This window comes from Zootoca vivipara, chromosome 5, assembly GCF_965207765.1.
Source record: "Zootoca vivipara chromosome 5, rZooViv2.hap1.1, whole genome shotgun sequence".
NCBI classification, from domain to species: Eukaryota; Metazoa; Chordata; class Lepidosauria; order Squamata; family Lacertidae; genus Zootoca; species Zootoca vivipara.
In genome coordinates this window covers 95,355,365-95,373,806 of record NC_142588.1, presented here as the reverse complement: position 1 = coordinate 95,373,806, position 18,442 = coordinate 95,355,365, and the positions used below count along the sequence as shown (strand labels likewise).

At 47.8% G+C, this 18,442-nt stretch overlaps 1 protein-coding gene across 1 annotated transcript; it reads left to right on the top strand.

The window, feature by feature from the left end:
* The first annotated feature begins 7,440 nt into the window (after positions 1-7,440).
* Positions 7,441-17,927, top strand: CLDN16 (claudin 16). Its single transcript, XM_035134083.3, has 5 exons — positions 7,441-7,633; positions 10,957-11,059; positions 12,768-12,932; positions 15,731-15,922; positions 17,495-17,927. Exons 1-5 carry the CDS (start codon positions 7,520-7,522, stop codon positions 17,611-17,613), a joined length of 693 nt encoding a protein of 230 aa, XP_034989974.3. The 5' UTR covers positions 7,441-7,519; the 3' UTR covers positions 17,614-17,927.
* The last annotated feature ends 515 nt before the right edge of the window (positions 17,928-18,442 follow it).

The window sequence follows — 18,442 nt, the reverse complement described above, 5'->3', positions numbered from 1 at the left end:
ATGCCAAATCGTCTAAATAATTTTTTATTTGGGTTCCCATGCTTCAAGAAATTGGGGATTCCTCGCAACCGTCCACTGCCGTCTTTTTTCTAAAGTTCAAATCGTCTCTCCAAGTTCATAATAATCCAGATCTTTCCCTTACAGTCACATAGATGTTTTCCACTTTCAACCGATTGTTTCCCAGCTGCTGAGATAAATATCAAACAAGGTTTCACAAATGTTCTTTCTCCTGTGTGGGTTAATCAGTCCAGCCTCCCCATAAATCTTCTTGGTCTGGAGCTCCCTGTTGCGTCGTCACGAAGCAGCGCCATCTTAAAAAGCTCAAATCACTTTCGTTTTCTCTCATAACCATGCAGATTAACGATCTCCGTAAAATTTACAGCCTTTCCAGGCAGAAGACCCAAACATCAAACCATAGACTCTTGGTAAATTAATGGATCTCCTTGCCCTATAGCTGAACTTAGCTTCAGGTCGCCGCTCCAATTCAAAGTGCGTCACAGCTCATAAATCCTCCGAACGCGTCCAGGCACTCCTTCCGTCCAACTAGAGGGGGGCTTTTCTCGTCGGCAACTCCACATCTTTAAAAAATATGCTCAGTAACAACAGTTTATAAAGTTCAACTCACACAGTCTTTTGCTTCTCTTTCACTCCAAACAAGCCAGGACATCGCGTCTGGGAAGGTACGAAGTAACACATATGAAGAAAAATAAAAAAAACTCACTTCCTTATTGCTCCGTCCCCATCAATCCTTCTTCCAGATGAAATACAGCCTCCTCTCCCTCAGCAGCATAAATTTCTCAGCAGTAAACAGCGCTTCTTCCCCTCCTTCTGAAGTATGTCCATAGATTTAAGCCTAATTATCTTCTTTAACCATGGAAATCCCCGCCATGCAGATTAGCGTCCGGGAGTCCTGGCCCTCGTAAGTGCTTTTCAGCCCAAGCTCCCCCCACTCCATAAACAGTCGGAGTGGGTCTGGGGGCATCGCGGGCCAGCGGGCCCTCTCCGTAACCCCCAGAGAGGGTAGGGGGTTGCCATTTACTCCCCTAGCAACCGCCAAATTCCTTACGAAGGTCAGAGGGATGGAAAACAGGTCCGCCATTCCTGCCGGCGGAAACCGGAACCCCAGAGGCAAGTCTTTGTAACCAAGCGGGTGTTGGCCCAAAAAAGGTTTGGGAACCACTGCTCTAACCACTACACCACACTGCTCCAGCAGATGTTATTAAGCCAGTAGGTTCCCCTCTCACCAGCCTGCAAGCTTCCACCCCCCACCCCCAAGCAGGGTATGACTTCATAGAATCCCAGAATCATGGAATTGTAGAATTGGAGGGGACCCCAGGGGTCATCTAGCCCAACCCCCTGCAAATGCAGGAATCCCAACTTTTCCTTACTGCTGGCACCTGTGCAACCTTAACCTTAAGAGACGGTTAAGGGGTGATATGATAGCCATGTTCAAATATATAAAGGGATGTCATAAAGAGGAGGGAGAAACGTAGTTTTCTGCTGCTCCAGAGAAGCGGACACGGAGCAATGGATACAAGCTACAAGAAAGAAGATTCCACCTAAACATTAGGAAGAACATCCTGACAGGAAGAGCTGTTCAACAGTGGAATTTGCTGCCAAGGAGTGTGGTGGAGTCTCCTCTTTGGAGGTCTTTAAGCGGAGGCTTGACAGCCATCTGTCAGGAATGCTTTGATGGTGTTTCCTGCTTTGCAGGGGGTTGGACTGGATGACCCTTGTGGTCTCTTCCAACTCTATGATTCTACCGTATGTAAACACCTCCTTGGAAACTGTTCGAGGAAGTTAAACAATTCCTGACTTCTTTCCCAGAGCAGGAATGACGTCAGGAGTGGGGAAGGTTGACCACAGATCCTGACCCACCCACAGAAACCCCACCCCCTAAAGTGGAAGCCTACACCCCCATAATGACTTCTACAAAGTTGGTGACGCACACTTTCCATAGGAGGAAGGCCACAGTCCTGATACTCAAGTTTGCTGTGGATCGGGGCCTGATCTCACAGTGACAAACTCAGGACTCGTGTCACACAATGAGGCGAAAGCCTGGTTTTTTGGGCAGCTGTGGCCTACACTGCAGGCTAGAATCATATAATTGTAGGGTGGGGAGGGACCCAAGGGTCATCCAGTCCATCCCCCTGCAATGCAGGAATCTCAGCTGAAGAATCCCTGACAGGTGGGAAGGATCTTCTTAGGACCTGCCTGCCTTGGATCAAAAGAGACTCTGCTGTCTCTCCGTTTGGGGAATGTTCCCTCCTGCTCGGCGCCAGCACTCTCTGAGTTCAGGCACCATGGGGAAACGGAGTAATTCAATCTGGCCTTTGAAGCTGTGCTCTCTGCATATTTCTAACAGGGCGAGGTTGAGTTGGATTTGATCCTTGTAGGTTGTTTTGAAGCTTGCTTTCATATCACAGAATCGTGAAGTCGGAAGGGAACCCGGTGGTCATCTAGTCCAACCCCCCACAGTCATGGCTGAAGACTCTCTGGCAGATGGCCATCCAACCTCCAATGGAGGAGATTCCGCCACCTTCTGAGGAAGTCTGTTGCAGCATTGAACAGCTCTTACCTTCAGGAAATTATCCCGAATGTTTAGTGGGAATCTCCTCCCTTGCCATTTGGGTCCATTGTTTTGGGTCCTGCCCTCTGGGGCAGCAGTAAACAAGCTCACTCCATCTTCCATGGGACAGCCTTTGAGGTATTCAAAGATGGCTAACCCAACACCTCTCAGCCTTCTACTGTACAGGCTAAGCATACCCGTTTGTCATGAGGTTTGGTTTAAATCAAGCCGTCCTTCGTGTATGCGAAATGCATTCCAATACATTGGTCACCTGGGCAGGTGCCGTGACATGACTCAGGTAATAGCCAGGCGCCAACTTTAAACGAAGCACCAGGACCAAGAAAGTTTTCCTGTTCATTTCCGGCATCACACTGAACCTGAAGCTGATTCATTTACTTAACCCGATGATTCAGAAATAGGTGTGTCTCTTGCTGCTGCTGCTGCCTGAGCACACCTACCCTTGTTGGATTTCAAGTTCTTTCTCAAGGGTTTGGAGATCTCCATGCAGTTCACCCATGGAACCTTCTGAGGGCGTCTGTTCCACTGTCGAAGGGCTCTGGCTCTCAGGAAGTTGAATCCATTGATTTGTGTCCTCCCCTCTGAAGCAACAGAAAACAGCCTTGCTCCCTCTTCCACATGACAGCTCTGTAGATTTTTGAAGGTGGTGCCAGTGTGGTTAAGAGCAGTAGACTCGTAATCTGGTGAACCGGGTTCGCTTCCCCGCTCCTCCACATGCAGCTGCTGGGTGACCTTGGGCTAGCCACACTTCTCTCTGAAATCTCTCAGCCCCACCCACCTCACAGAGTGTTTGTTGTGGGGGAGGAAGGGAAAGGAGAATGTTAGCTGCTTTGAGACTCCTTCGGGTAATGATAAAGCGGGATATCAAATCCAAACTCTTCTAAAACATACCCGGCTCCTTCGACCATTCCTCATAAGGCTTGGTTTCCAGCTCCTTGATCATTTCGGTCACTCTCCTCTGCACATATTCCAGCTTGTCATCCTTCTTAAACTGTGGTACCCAGAACTGTGGAGTACCTGTTCGGGTGGTGGGCTCCCCCCCCCCTGCCCTCATGCTACAGTTCCCAAACTTCAATGGACACCACCACTGGTGGAAGGAAAGAAGGGGTGTTAGAGGCGGAGAGAAGTGATCTATTTGTGTGGCTGCAAATGTGGTTCGTAAGTGAAATGATGGGACCGTCTGTCTCCAGAACTTCCGAATGGTAACCTCCTTCTGTTTTGACACCGGTACCTGAGCAGGATGAAGCTACTGCCACCTGGTGGAAAATGCTCAGAAGACAGACTTAGAGCCAATGCAATAACTTTCAACTTGCAAGATTCCATGCTTTAAAACCTTTTCTTTGTCCTCGCCCTTCAAAGTTCCCATTCCAACGGTGCCCGTGAGAGGCCAGGTTGGCATGCACCAACCCTGGGGAATACCTATTCTCCCTGCTCTAGCAAGGCTTATTTCAGCATAGTGCCTCCAGAGATTGTCACTATTTAGCAAAAGGGATTCACCAGGAATTTAGCTTTGTGTATTAGAGTGCTCTCTCGTCCTGTGTAACAAATCACTTTAAAAAGAAACGGACTTCTCTGTGGTTGGGAAAGAGATGGGGAATTTTTGCTTGGAAAGTATGGAAACGGTTAACAGCAAGGCATGCAAACTCCCCCCCTCCCAACGCAAATCAGGTTAAATGCACCATGTCTTATGACCACCCTCTAAACAAAAGAGAACAAATTATCAATGAAGTCTTCTGGGAAAGCTTTGTGAAGTTTCAAGAGTTGTGACACCTGGAGGAGTCCTTCCATTGAGAAATTAGGAGAGCCATGCCTCATCTAGCCCAGAATCCGGTTCTCACAGTGGCCAACTAAATACCCCAAAGGGAAATCTGCAAGCAGGATCTGAGCCATAGCTGCCAAGTTTTCCCTTTTCTCGCGAGGAAGCCTATTCAGCATAAGGGAAAATCCCTGTAAAAAAGGGATAACTTGGCAGCTATGATCTGAGCCCAAGTGCTCTCTCCCTTCCCACAGTTTCCAGCAACTGGCATTCAGAAGCATTTGCTGCCTCTGACCTTGGAGGCAGAGCAGGACCTTCCTGGCTAGTAGCTATTGATAGTCCTCCCCTCTCCTCCATGATTCTGAAGAATCTGAAGAAGTGTGCATGCACACGAAAGCTCATACCAAAATAAAAACTTAGTTGGTCTTTAAGGTGCTACTGAAGGAATTTTTTTATTTTTCTCCTCCATGAGTTGTTCAATCCTCTTTCGAATCCATCCCACTTGGTGGCCATCACGGCCTCCTGCTACTATTGTTCACCCTGAGGTCCAGCGCCAAGGGCCTTCTGGCAGTTCTCTCACTACAAGAAGTGAGGTTACAGGGAACCAGGCAGAAGGCCTTCTCGGTAGTGGCACCCGCCCTGTGGAACGCCCTCCCATCAGATGTCAAGGAAATAAACAACTCTCTGACTTTTAGAAGACATCTGAAGGCAGCCCTGTTTAGGGAAGTTTTTAAATGTTTGATGTTTTATCGCTTTATGATGATGATGATGATGATGATGTTGGAAGCCACCCAGAGGGGCTGGGGAAACCCAGACAGATGGGCAGGGTATAAATAAATAAATAAATAAATAAATAAATAAATAAATAAATAATAAGTTGTTGTTGTTGTTGTTGTTGTTGCTGCTGCTGCTGCTGCTATTGTTGTTATCACACAGGCCCTCCTGCTTTTGGCAACGTCTTATTCCAAACTAAACATTGTACCTGCATATATATTTTCCAGGAAGGTGTGATTTACTGCTGACCAGGTATAACTAGTTCTGGTGGATGCCTTTGCCAGGAGTGAATCCCACCCCCAGTCGATCCAGTTTTAAGCTTCCTGGTTCCAAGAAAATCAGGTGATGAATCAGAGGAAGTTGCCTGGCTTTGGAGATGTGCTCAAGCAGCTGCTGCTGCTGCTCAGAAAAGGCCTCTCCTCCTCTATCTTCAGGCGGATTCAGGTGCACTTACAAGGGGCGGGAAAACACTATGTTAGGCAACCTCAGTTCAAAAACTTCCAACTCTTGTCTGTCAAACATCTCTTACCCTTAGAAAGTTCTTCCTAATGTTCAGTTGAAATCTTATTTCTCGCCATTTGAATCCACGTAATCCGAATAGATTTTCTCTTGTGGCCTTTAGGTAGCGTTTCTTTGCATTTCTTCCATGTGGGTCATTGGCTCTTGTGGTCTGGATCATGTGGCACTTGGTCTGCAGAGGGCTGGGAGCTGATTTAGCTTACTGCTTTGGGCATGTGGTTGGACAAGGGCAGGACTGGCAGCTTCGGTCAGTATCCCAGGTCATTGGCTATGCACACAGAGCATAGTTCAGCTATGGAACTCTCTGCCACTAACTTGGGTGACTTTAAAGAGAGTTTGGACAAATTCATGGTGGAAAAAGGGTATCAATGCCTACTAGCCACAATGTGTAGGAGTAACCAAGAAGGGGTAAATTTCCTTCATGAGCATGAATCACCCCATGGATGTGGGATGTAACATTACAAAAGCAGTCAAATACAACATTTCCTGTTTTCCCAGAGTGGACAGGCAGGAGGACTTCCTGTCACACCTGGTCTGGAGCACCCTCCCCCTGCGTGTGACCAGGTAGATGGGCACGAACCTGGGAGACCCCCTAAAGGGGCTAGTCACTCAGCCATCTTCCTCTTTTGCCTTTTGTTTTGCTCTTTTGCCATCTTGATGCTTTTGCTGGCTCTCATGGGCACATGGGCTCACTCCTCACAAGAGGACGAACCCACACTTGTCTCTGTTATCTGTAACTATAAGGTAATCACACTGTGGACTGAATGTGAGTAAACATCATTACTTTAGAAGATTACTGTGTCATTATTGTTTTAAGAGGGAACAAAAGTGGATTTACCAAGATAAGCCAGACTGGATTGCTTAACTCAAGTGATTCTCACGTATCCAATCAACTAGCTTCCTGCAATATACTGTACAGGGGAATGTGCTCTGCTACAAGCTCACTAGCGTGAGTGAGGTAGGATAATATTAATCAATATATCCTTTCCTACTGTCCTCAACATTCCCACAGGATGAGCTAATCACAGGTGCAAGGTCAGCCAAGCCACTTGCTATAATAATGGCCCAGTGTCGCAACTATATCTGTGATCAATAGTTGTAAGCTCAGGAGTGCCTGTCAGCTAGTCTGCCTGTCTGTTGGTTAGCCAGTTGGTGTTACTTGTTAGGTATTATGTCTTCAATTTATTTAGAAAAACAGATATATTTTATACTGTACTGTACATATCTGTATCTGCAACAAGCCTACCTACCTGTTTTACTGAGCCTTGTCTTCTTTCCCTGCTTCTGTGTGGTGACTGGTGCTGGGAGTAATTTCCACTATGTGAGGATCTCACCTGAGATTCCCAGCACAAAGGCTATGCTCTGACTCCATGGTCAGAGGCAACAACGCTTCTGGTTACCAGTTGCTTTGAGAGTATTGCTCTTGTGCCCGAATCCTGCTTGCGGGTTTCCCACTGGGGCATCTGGTTGGCCACTGTAAGATCAGGACGCCGGGCTAGATGGGCCAGTGGCCTGATCCAGCAGGCTCCCCTTTCGTTCTGCCCTTGGACTAAGCTAGGACCACCTTCTGCTCTGCATTTCTCTGGTCTAGATGAACTTTGCAATTCTATAATTCTTTCTCAAAGCATAAAAATCTTCCACATGGGTATGTGGGCCCTGCACTGGTGTTGGTCTGTGTGCAGTGCAGGACTCTAATTGAATCCAGGCGATTGGTTGCTGCGTCTTGTTGCTTAGCACCAGGCATAAGGCCCGCCTCCCTCTGCACCAGCCTGCTCAAGCTATGGGACCCGCTGATCACCTGTTGATCATTTGCAAAAGAAAGCTGAGAATTTGCTGGAGATCAGGCAGACCCACACCAAGACCTGGGGTAGATTTCGGAGGAAATGAAGCACCTTCTCCAATACGTGGGCTGCTTCTTGGCCTTCTTCTCTGCCGGCTTCCTGATTGCTGCAACTTGGACAGACTGTTGGATGGTGAACACGGACGACTCCTTGGAGGTAAGGCAAAAAGAGACGGAGAGGGAGACTCCAGTGGCCACACGGCTGGCTGAGATCCATCAGGTGGAGCTTTCCAGAGTGAGGAGGAGCGGTGGTGAGAGTGGGAGCAGAATGTATAGGTCTGGTTTCTGCAAGGACTTTGGACTGAGCTCAAGGCTGCGTCTTCCTTAGAATGAAAAAGAGAGTTGGCAGGAAGGCGGGAGAATCATAGCATTGTAAGGTTGGAAGGGGCCATGAGGGTCATCTAGTTCAACTCCCTGCAGTGCTGGAATCTTTTGCCCAATGTAGGACTCGAATCCAAGACTCTGGAGAACAAGAGTCTCATGCTCTACCGACTGAGCTATCCCCAGAAAACGTGAGAGGGTGAAGTCAGTATGGAATGCTTTAGTTTTTTGACCAGCAATGCTGTTTTCCTGTGCTTTTCCTGCTAAGGTAGTTTCTTTACCAGATTGGGAGAACTTTGCCATCCCTTTAAAAGTCATTAAGCTCTGTATATAAGTAGAACACTCCATCGATCAGCTCAGAAGAGAGTCTGGCTGGTGGGGGAGTCTTCAAGGTCATCCAGTGAGTTTAGCAACCAAGCAGAGATTTGAACCCTGGTCTCCCAGGTCCTAGTCTGACATGCTAACCACTCCCACTTTTAATCTATTAAAATAGCACCCCTAATTCATCAGTGGGATTTGTAAGAAGGGACGGGGCTATAGCCCAGTGGGCAAGGAGTCTGCTTCACATGCAGAAGTTCCTGTGTTCAATCCCTGGCAATTCCAGGCAGGGCTGAGATAAACAGACCAATGCTGTGATTTTGGTATAAAGCAAGTCCCTAATAAACTTCCTAATAAACATAATAATCAACACCAACAACTTCCAAATAAACATTAGCAAAAAACAACAACAACAAAACCAGTTTGAGCAGATGGGGAAAGGCAAGGAAATGTGCGGCACAGTGGGAAATCCATAGAAGAAGCTGCCTTATTTTTTTACGTATTATGATTGTCATGCAATGCCCTTTTAAAATGTGGTGGGGAGGTTATTGGGTTGTTTTCATTTTCATTTTATGTACCCGTATATTCCGGCGTATAAGACGACTGGACATATAAGACGGCCCCCAACTTTTGCAGTTAAAATATAGAGTTTGGGATATACTCGCCATGTAAGAAATACGACCCGGCGTATAAGACGGCCCCCGACTTTTGAGAAGATTTTCATGGGTTAAAAAGTAGTCTTATACGCAGGAATATATTGTAACTTTATCCTGTGAACTGCCCTGGGAGCTCCATGTTTATAGGGCAGTATACAAATTTAATAAACAAACAAAAAAATAATAGAAATATTTTGTGTCTTTAGCTTACATTTTTATGTTGTGAACCACCCTAAGGTCATACAAATTTAACAGCAACAAATTCCTGCACTGGAGGGTTGGGCCAGAGGACCCTTGGGGGTCCCTTCCAAGTCTACAATTCTATGATTCCATCTTACCCTATGCTGACTGAAAGCAGCTGCCCAGGGTGTCAGGAAGGGAGCCTCTCCCAGTCCCATCGGACTGAACCCGGGGCCTTCTGCATGCAAGGCAGCTGCTCTGCCACCCAGCTACTGAAAGACTGCTGGGTCGCTTGGGTGCCTCTGGGCAATGTCACCCGTGACTGCAAAGGGAACCCAGAAATGGCAAGTTTCACAAGCTGCTTCTCTCTATACTTAGGGGAAACTGGGAAATCCCAACACCGTGAACAGCAAAGGGTGCTTTTTCTAACCTTGCCTCCGCGGTTCAAAGGCACCTCCAGTTGGGCCACGTCCCCCCCCCCCTCTCCTCCTCGGTGTTTCATTAATGCGCCCTCGGGGTTAAGCGCATTCAGGCTTTGCAAGTCCCGGCGCTGCGTCTGAATACCAACGCGCTCGGCGAAGGGCCTCCAGCATTAATACCTGACAGAATGAGTTGATCTCGCCACCTAAGCGGGTCATTGCATCCCTAAATATGGGGAGGGGGAGGGAGGGAAGGGGGTAATGAGCCATATTCCCTGGAAAAGAACCGGCGTCGGATCAGGGCGGCCAGGCGCTGGCTCAGCAAGCGGCGCCGAGGAGGAAGGGCTTTGCGCGAAGGAAGGAGGGAGATACAAAGAGGATGGAAGAGAAGGAGAAAGGAAGAGAGAGGGGGGGATGGAAGAGAGAGAGAGAAGGAAGGAAGGAAGGAAGGAAGGAAGGAAGGAAGGAAGGAAGGAAGGAAGGAAGGAAGGAAGGAAGGAAGGAAGGAAGGAAGGAAGGAAGGAAGGAAGGAAAGAAGGAGGGGGGAGCCTCTAGACCAGGCTATCCGTCTAGATCACTTTTCTTTCTTCCCACCCCCAAATTTGCATGTTTCCAAGATTATGGGAAATTCCCCCAGTTTCAGCTCTTGGGGTGAATTTTCAGCGCTTGGCTTTAGGTTGCAAAACCAAGCTGGTTTTAGGTGACTCTTTCCCATGAACCCTCTGCTCAGTAGCTCTGATATTGTTTTCCCAGCTGAAATGCGCGCAGCCTCCATCCTTGGGGGGGGGGGCGCTTTAGAGAGGAAAGGTAACAATGTTTTGGGGGTTTTAGAGATAAAATGTGAGCGAGGGGGAGGAGATGACAGAGGTGTATAAAATTATGCAAGGCAAAAGGGGAAAGAGAGATACTCGGATTTAAATAGAAACGCGATCCATCTCTGCCAGCTTCAAGGCTGTCACGTCTGCTGCTGCTTCCCCTGTGGACCAGACCGGAAGACAGGAAGCTGCTGCCTACTGAGTCAGGCCATTGGTCCATCCAGGTCTGTAGTGTCTGCACTGGCTGGCAGAGGCTCTCCAGGACGTCAGGCACGGAGCTTCCTCCATCCCTAGCTGGAGATGTACCAGGGACCTTCTGCTCACCCCATTTGAAGTGTGCTGTTCTGTTTTTAATCTCTGCATTTTAATATATCTGGTTTTATATATACCGGTATACACTGCTTAATTGGAGTTTAATTGATTTAAAACTATTATTTTTCACAGGCTTTTAGCCTTCTGAATTTTGCCTTGTGTGCTTTTTAATGTGTGTCAGCTGCCTTGAGTCCCACTGTGGGGAAAGGGTGTGATATTACCCCAAAGCACAGCCCTTCCTCTGAGACAACACAACGCTTCACATAGAGGACTCCTCCACAGGAGGAACCATCCTCTGTTGGCTGGGGCACACAGAATAATAGAATGGTCGGGAGCTGGAAGGGCTCCCCAAAGGTCATGCAGCCCAACCCTGCTGCATGGCCACTCAAACTGGAACTGTATGCTCCTTGGGGCAGGTCCTTGTAGTAATAAGGATGATGGTAACTTTCTCCCACATAGTTGAGTGCTACCTGCCGTGGCCTATGGTGGGAATGTGTCACTAATGCCTTTGACGGGATAACAACTTGCGATGAATATGACTCCATATTGGCTGAGCACCCAGGTACGTCTGCTGCGAGTTTATTATTATTATTATTATTATTATTTATTATTATAATTATTATTACTGGATCAATTCTGAAGGAAATAGGTCTTAGGGAAAGCATTTACAGTGGTACCTCCGTTTACAAACACAATTGGTTCCGGAAGTCTTTACTTTTAACCTGAAGCATACTTAACCTGAAGCGAACTTTCCCATTGAAAGTAATGGAAAGTGGATTAATCTGTTCCAGACGGGTCCGCGGAAGTACTCAACCTGAAACCTACTTAACCCGAGGTATGAGTGTAATTGGTCCGCGGAGTACTTAAACTGAAAATACTCAAACCGAGGCGTACTTAAACCGAGGTATGGCTGTACTGGGACAGGTTTGTTAAACTACAGGGCTTGCCGATCAGAAGGTCGGCAGTTCGAATCCCCATGACGGGGTGAGCTCCCGTTGCTCGGTCCCAGCTCCTGCCAACCAAGCAGTTTAAAAGCACATCAAAGTAGAAGTAGATAAATAGTTACTGCTCCGGCGGGAAGGTAAATGGTGTTTCCGTGTGCTGCTCTGGTTCGCCAGAAGCAGCTTTGTCATGCTGGCCACATGACCTGGAAGCTGTACGCCGGCTCCCTCGGCCAATAGAATCATAGAATCATAGAGTTGGAAGAGACCACAAGGGCCATCCAGTCCAACCCCCTGCCAAGCAGGAAACACCATCAAAGCATTCTTGACATATGCCTGTCAAGCCTCTGCTTAAAGACCTCCAAAGAAGGAGACTCCACCACACTCCTTGGCAGCAAATTCCACTGCCGAACAGCTCTTACTGTCAGGAAGTTCTTCCTAATGTTTAGGTGGAATCTTCTTTCTTGTAGTTTGAATCCATTGTTCCGTGTCCGCTTCTCTGGAGCAGCAGAAAACAACCTTTCTCCCTCCTCCATATGACATCCTTTTATATATTTGAACATGGCTATCAATTCACCCCTTAACCTTCTCTTCTCCAGGCTAAACATACCCAGCTCCCTAAGCCGTTCCTCATAAGGCATCGTTTCCAGGCCTTTGACCATTTTGGTTGCCCTCTTCTGGACACGTTCCAGCTTGTCAGTATCCTTCTTGAACTGTGATGCCCAGAACTGGACACAGTACTCCAGGTGAGGTCTGACCAGAGCAGAATACAGTGGTACTATTACTTCCCTAGATCTAGGGAAGTAACGCGAGATGAGCGCCACCACCCCAGAGTCGGTCACAACTGGACCTAATGGTCAGGGGTCCCTTTACCTTTACCTTGTTAGTTTTCTTTAGTTTTTTAATAATATCAAAATCACATATAATTCATCATATAAACAGCTGTATAAACATAAAACGCACTCAGTTGAGTTGCATGCTGTTTGCTGCTATGGAATCATTATGCTGATGTCATAATGATCTGAAACTTTATTTATTTATTTATTTATTCATTCATTCATTTATTGCATTTAAAGATCACATTTCCCCCCTCTAAGGAGCTTAAAGTGGCGTACATGGTTCTCTCCCACCCTCCTCATTTAATCCTCACAACAACCCTGTGAGGTAGGTCAGTCTGAGAGGCAGCGACTGAGCTCAAGGTCACCCACTGAGCTCCATGGCCAAGGAGGGATTCGCACCCTGGTCTCCCAGGTCCTACTCTGACACTCTAAGCGCTGCACCACACCAGAGTTCCTGCCTTCTGCCTCCAGGCTCTTTCTTGTTTTGCAGTGAAACTGGTCCTGACCCGAGCCATGCTCATCACGGCTGACATCCTGGCTGGTTTGGGGTTCACCTTCCTCCTCCTGGGCCTGGACTGTGTGAAATTCCTTACGGATGAGCCTGGAATCAAAACCCAAATCTGCTTCATAGCTGGACTGGCTCTGCTAACGGGAGGTAGTTGGCCGCAGAAAGCTGGGACCTGGATCGGGTGGGGCTGGGGCTGGGAGATAGAAGGAGTTAAAAGTTAAAATGTTAAAGTGATAATAATGCTAAATTATTATCAATTTACGGTGGGGTGGAAGGTCCACAGGCCATGAAGGACTTGCTCACAAATTTATTGACAGCTGCACGAATTATTATAGCCAGGGAGTGGAAGGGGCAAGCAGAATATAAAATGGAAGAATTGTATAAAGAGGTGTGGGGTATAGCTATTAACGATAAATTAACATGTGCCATTGAGGCAAGACGGGGAATATGCAGGAGAAATTATTTTGAGGAGATACGGAGGGTGTTTGTATAATTTGTGCTGTTAAAGGGGAAAGGGATCAAACCATCGCAAGAGTTGCTGAAATTTTGACAGGTACAATGGAATGGGGGGCAGATCTACAAAAATTAGTGAAAAGCATTTAAAGTACTCAATTAACTGAGGTTCTGCCCCCCCCCACAAAGCCTGCCCTCTGAAATGTCCTACTTTGGGGGGTATTTTTACCTGGGATTTCCCTAAAAACTTTGGCTGCCCCCCCCCTAACAAAAATCCTGGCTGCGTCCATGCTTGCAATAGCGTCAGTTCTGCTAATTGAAGTGTTCAATCTGGTCTCAGTGGTGCCTCAGTTTAAGAACAGCCCTGTTTGCGAACTATTCGGGATAAGAACTCTGCAAAACCGGAAGTAGTGTTCCGTTTTGTGAACTTTACGTCGGTCTACGAACAGAAGCCGAATGGTGGAAGGGCACCGGTGGCAGGAGGCCTCATTAGGGAAAGCACGCCTCAGTTTAAGAATGGTTTCAGTTTAAGAACGGACTTCCGGACAGGGCCGGCTCTAGGTAGAGTCCCGGTGGTGCGGGGCGCCAGGGCACCGGGCTGGTAGGCAGGGCGCTGCGCGGCAAAGCCGTACGGAAGCCATGCTGCGCCCTGCGAGGGCAGGGGCGCCGGAGCGATCTCCGCCCCTCAGCACCAGGGCGCCCGACCTGCTCGAGACTGCCCTGCTTCTGGAACAGATTAAGTTCATAAACCGACATTAGCATCCCAACAGATCTCGCTTCTCATCCCAACAGATCTCGCTTCTCTGTTAGCTGTGGTGTGTTTGATCTAGCACAGAGCAAGCAGGTCTCTCTGCTTCCAACCTGCTTTCAGCTCAGCTCAAACATACCACAGCTATTATCTTCCTACTGCGCAGCTAAGAGAAGAGGGTGGAAGAAAGCCCCCCCCAAAAAAAAAGCTTGGAAGGCCCCCTGTCTTAGTTGCAGCTCTTGCAACCTGGCTCTGTCTTTTGGAGTGCTGGTGAGGACACTAAAATGGCCAGCTAAAAAGAAACTTGTCTGACCAGTTCAGCAGCAGAATCCTCTATTAGATTCTATGGTAAGCCTCCCAAGAGGAACCAAGCATCTCATCCAGACCAGTTGCAAGATTTACTTATAAGCTAAACAAGCTATAGTTTAGGGCCCCACTCTCTTGTTGTTTAGTCGTTTAGTCGTGTCCGACTCTTCGTGACCCCATGGACCATAGCACGCCAGGCACTCCTGTCTTTCACTGCCTCCCGCAGTTTGGTCAAACTCATGTTCGTAGCTTCGAGAACACTGTCCAACCATCTCGTCCTCTGTCGTCCCCTTCTCCTTGTGCCCTCCATCTTTCCCAACATCAAGGTCTTTTCCAAGGATTCTTCTCTTCTCATGAGGTGGCCAAAGTCTTGGAGCCTCAGCTTCACGATCTGTGGTTGGACAGTGTTCTCGAAGCTACAAACATGAGTTTGACCAAACTGCGGGAGGCAGTGCAAGACAGGAGTGCCTGGCGTGCTATGGTCCATGGGGTCACGAAGAGTCGGACACGACTAAACGACTAAACAACAAACCAGGGTGGCTGGGGCAACCCAGTCAGATGGGCGCAGTACAAAAATATATATTAAATTATTACTATTATTACAGGGGTGGGGGGAATGTCCTGCCCAGGCAAATAAAGCCATGCTTTGCAGATATCCGCACTGCAAGGTGGTTGGGTATTGTGGCTGAGAAATTCAAGGTTACATTAGCCCTGCGAATTCTGTACCAGCTGAAGTTTCTGACCCGCCTTCAGAGGCAGCCCCATGTAGAATGCATTGCAGCCATTTAACCTAGAGGCTACCAGAGCATGGACAGCAGTAGTTGGACTGTCCCTGTCCAGATAGGGGTGCGGCTGGGCCACCTGTCAAAGCTGATGGAGGGCACTCTGGGCTACTGAGGCCGCCTGAGCCTCGAGCGACAGCAAAGGATCCAGAAGGACCCCCAAGCTACGAACCTGCTCCTTTGGAGGAAACGTAACCCCATCAAGAACAGGCGACCTCCCGCCCATCCGATCTAGGGAACCACATAGTAAGGGAAGTGCAAGTTTATTGTAGCATCATCATTGGGATACATAATTTCTTTCTTACCCAGAGAGGCAGAGATTGGAGGATTTTGTGGGGCTGGTTGTTGCTAATGGTATAAACAAATTCATGTCAAAGATGCAATTTCCTTTTGCTCAAAAAGTGGGGAAGGGTGTCTTTTTGACCTGTAGACATGACATTTCTGAAGTTAATAATAATAATAATCAAGCACAACAGATGCTCTTCAGTCTCCTCCTCCTCCTCCTCTTCATTCCTGCTTGCTTTTTCACAAATCTGCAGGCAGGCACCTCTCATTTTCGGTGTCAAAGACAACAGAAATAGGTCACCTGTGGACCAGCGGAGGATAATATCCCAAACCGGGCAGGTAACATCGGGCGCTTGCTCTGTTTCTTGCAGGTGTCCCTGGGCTCATTGGATCCGTCTGGTACGCCATTGGCGTCTACGTGGAGCGCTCGACTCTGGTTTTGCATAACGTCTTTGTGGGCATCCAGTACAAATTTGGGTGGTCGTGTTGGCTGGGGCTGAGCGGGTCTCTGGGATGCTTCTTATCTGGCTCCTTGCTCACCTGCTGCATGTATCTCTTCAGAGGTAAGAGCTGGGGAGGGAGGCGTCTGCCATGCAAAATGTTCTAGGCCATCCCAAATCACACCTCTGGGCCATCAAGTCGCTGTTCCCCAAAATGTGCCCATAAAATGCTCCACTTGTTTCAAATCCTAGAGAGCTGCTGCCAAGCCAGTGTAGGCAACACTGAGCGGTATAAGGCTGCTTCTGTTGTTTCTTAGTTTAGTGAGCAGATCATCTATCTCTCCCCACCACCCGGCCCTGCTTCCAGTTTCCCCTCGAGAGGCCGGGATATGCTGAATTCCAGCAAGCAGCTAGAATCAAAAGGATGAAGACTGATGCAGCGATGTATTTCTGGGAGTTGGGCTAGCTGGCCCTTGGGGGTCCTGTCCAGCTCTACAATTCTATGACCTCGGAAGATGGGAGGGGGGCTCTCCTTCATTGGAGGTTTTTAAGCAGAGGTTGGATAACCATCCAGCAGTAGAATCATCAAATTGTAGAGTTGGAAGGGACCCCAAGGATCTTCTATTCCAACCCTCACAATGCAGGAATCTCAACAAAAGCATCCCTGGCAGGTGACCATTCAACCTCTGCTTAAAAACCTCCGAGGGAGGAGAGCCCACCACCTTCTGAGGGAGTCCATTCTACTATCAAATGGCTCTCAGCATCAGAAAATTGTTCCTGGTGTTTACCGTAGTTTGACTCATTTTTTGTTTCCTGCTCGGCAGGGGGTTGGACTGGATGGCCCTTGTGGTCTCTTCCAACTCTATGATTCTATGAATCTATGATTCTATGAATCCATTGGTTCGAGTCCTCCCCACTTGTCACTTTTTTCCAGGGTGATGAGGAACCATTAGTGACCACTCTTTGTTTTTGTTTTATATATAGTTTTTATTAAATTTTCTGTTTTACAATTTCAAATCCTCATTTTACATCCTCAAGACATCAATGACTTCCCTCCTTCTCTTTCCATGGTTCATTTTACATATCTTAAATTTTTGCATATTTTACAAAAAAATCAGTATTCCATTATTGCAGGCATCCCCAAACTGCGGCCCTCCAGATGTTTTGGCCTACAACTCCCATGATCCCTAGCTAACAGGACTAGTGGTTGGGGAAGATGGGAATTGTAGTCCAAAACATCTGGAGGGCCGGAGTTTGGGGATGCCTGCATTATTGCATCCACCCAAACTTATTTACACTGTTGAATTTATCTTAATGCTGCCAGCGTTTTCAGCTATACACAATTATTTCCCATATATTCAAGAAACGTTTCCCTATCTTCCATAAAATTTGTGAGCTGAGCACTCTTTGGGTTTGGTCAGTCCACCAGCTACAAATCCATCTAGCAGTAATTTTTCCCAACCACATTTTATCAGCTTCTCTGCAAGAATGCCATGGGATACGTCAAAAACCTTCCTGAAATCAAGATATGCTGCTGGGGATCCTTTAACTGTGAATCCTGTATTGTAGGGACCTGGACTGGGTAGCCTTTGAGGTTCCCTTCCATCTGTGCAATTCTACGGCAATTCCTCACCCCCTTCTAAACCAGCAATGTTTTTGTGTGTTTCTCTCCCTTCCCTGGGCTCTGGGCTACAGATGTTGGTGCAAGCAGTTCGTTGCGGAAGACTTATTCCCCTCCTGGGATGAGCAGCCTGTGCCAACCAGCCTCCCAGACGACTACTGCCAAAATGTACGCCATGGACACCAGGGTGTGAGGAAGAGCAGATGCTGAGAGGAGAGGGGGCACTTGGCTCACCTCCTTTGTGACTTATGGGGCTGCGCCAAATGCCAGAAGGTGCTCCAGAGGCTGTGATTCAGCCCAAGGACTTTGGCTGTTTCCACCAACCATGTTCAGGACATCCTCTCATGCCTAACAACACGTCTGTTAGTTTGTTTTCAGAACCATGCCTATGGTTAATGCAGTGGGGCCTGGGAAACACCCATAATTTAACTCAAGTGGTCAAATGGCAGGGGGTTGGACTAGATGACCCGCTGACCCCCTTCCAACTCTACAGTTCTATGATTCCATAGCCCAAGAAATGTGGCTGTTTGATGACTTCAGGGCTCTCCTTTTGCGGCACACCCTCTCTTGCTTGTGGGGGTCTGAATGTGCCTGGCACTCATCGGTCAGATGCCATCCCCAGGGCCAGATTTAGATGAAGAGCGGCCCTCGGCTCCTCCACTTGTGAGGCCCCTCCCAATCCCCCATCCTCACGACTAGAAGAAAACGGAAGAGTGTTAAAAACAAAACTGAGTGAAGTCAAGGCTGATGGTGGGTATTTAAAATTCTGCAATTCACCATTTCTCCTCTAAAGGACATCAGAAAACGTCATCAAAATTTGTTTAAGTTTGTCGCTTTTAATGTACAGAAAGCTCAGTGCAGACAACCTCTCTTGAGACATCGTGGCCCTTAATTCGTTTTTAACTCTTTTGAGTCTTGAAAAACTCCTCTCTCCCGAGCAGTTAGTGAGCATAAAGCTAAGAAATAGCCGCACTATTGTATTTTAATATTTTGTTGGAAGCCGCCCAGAGTGGCTGGTGAAA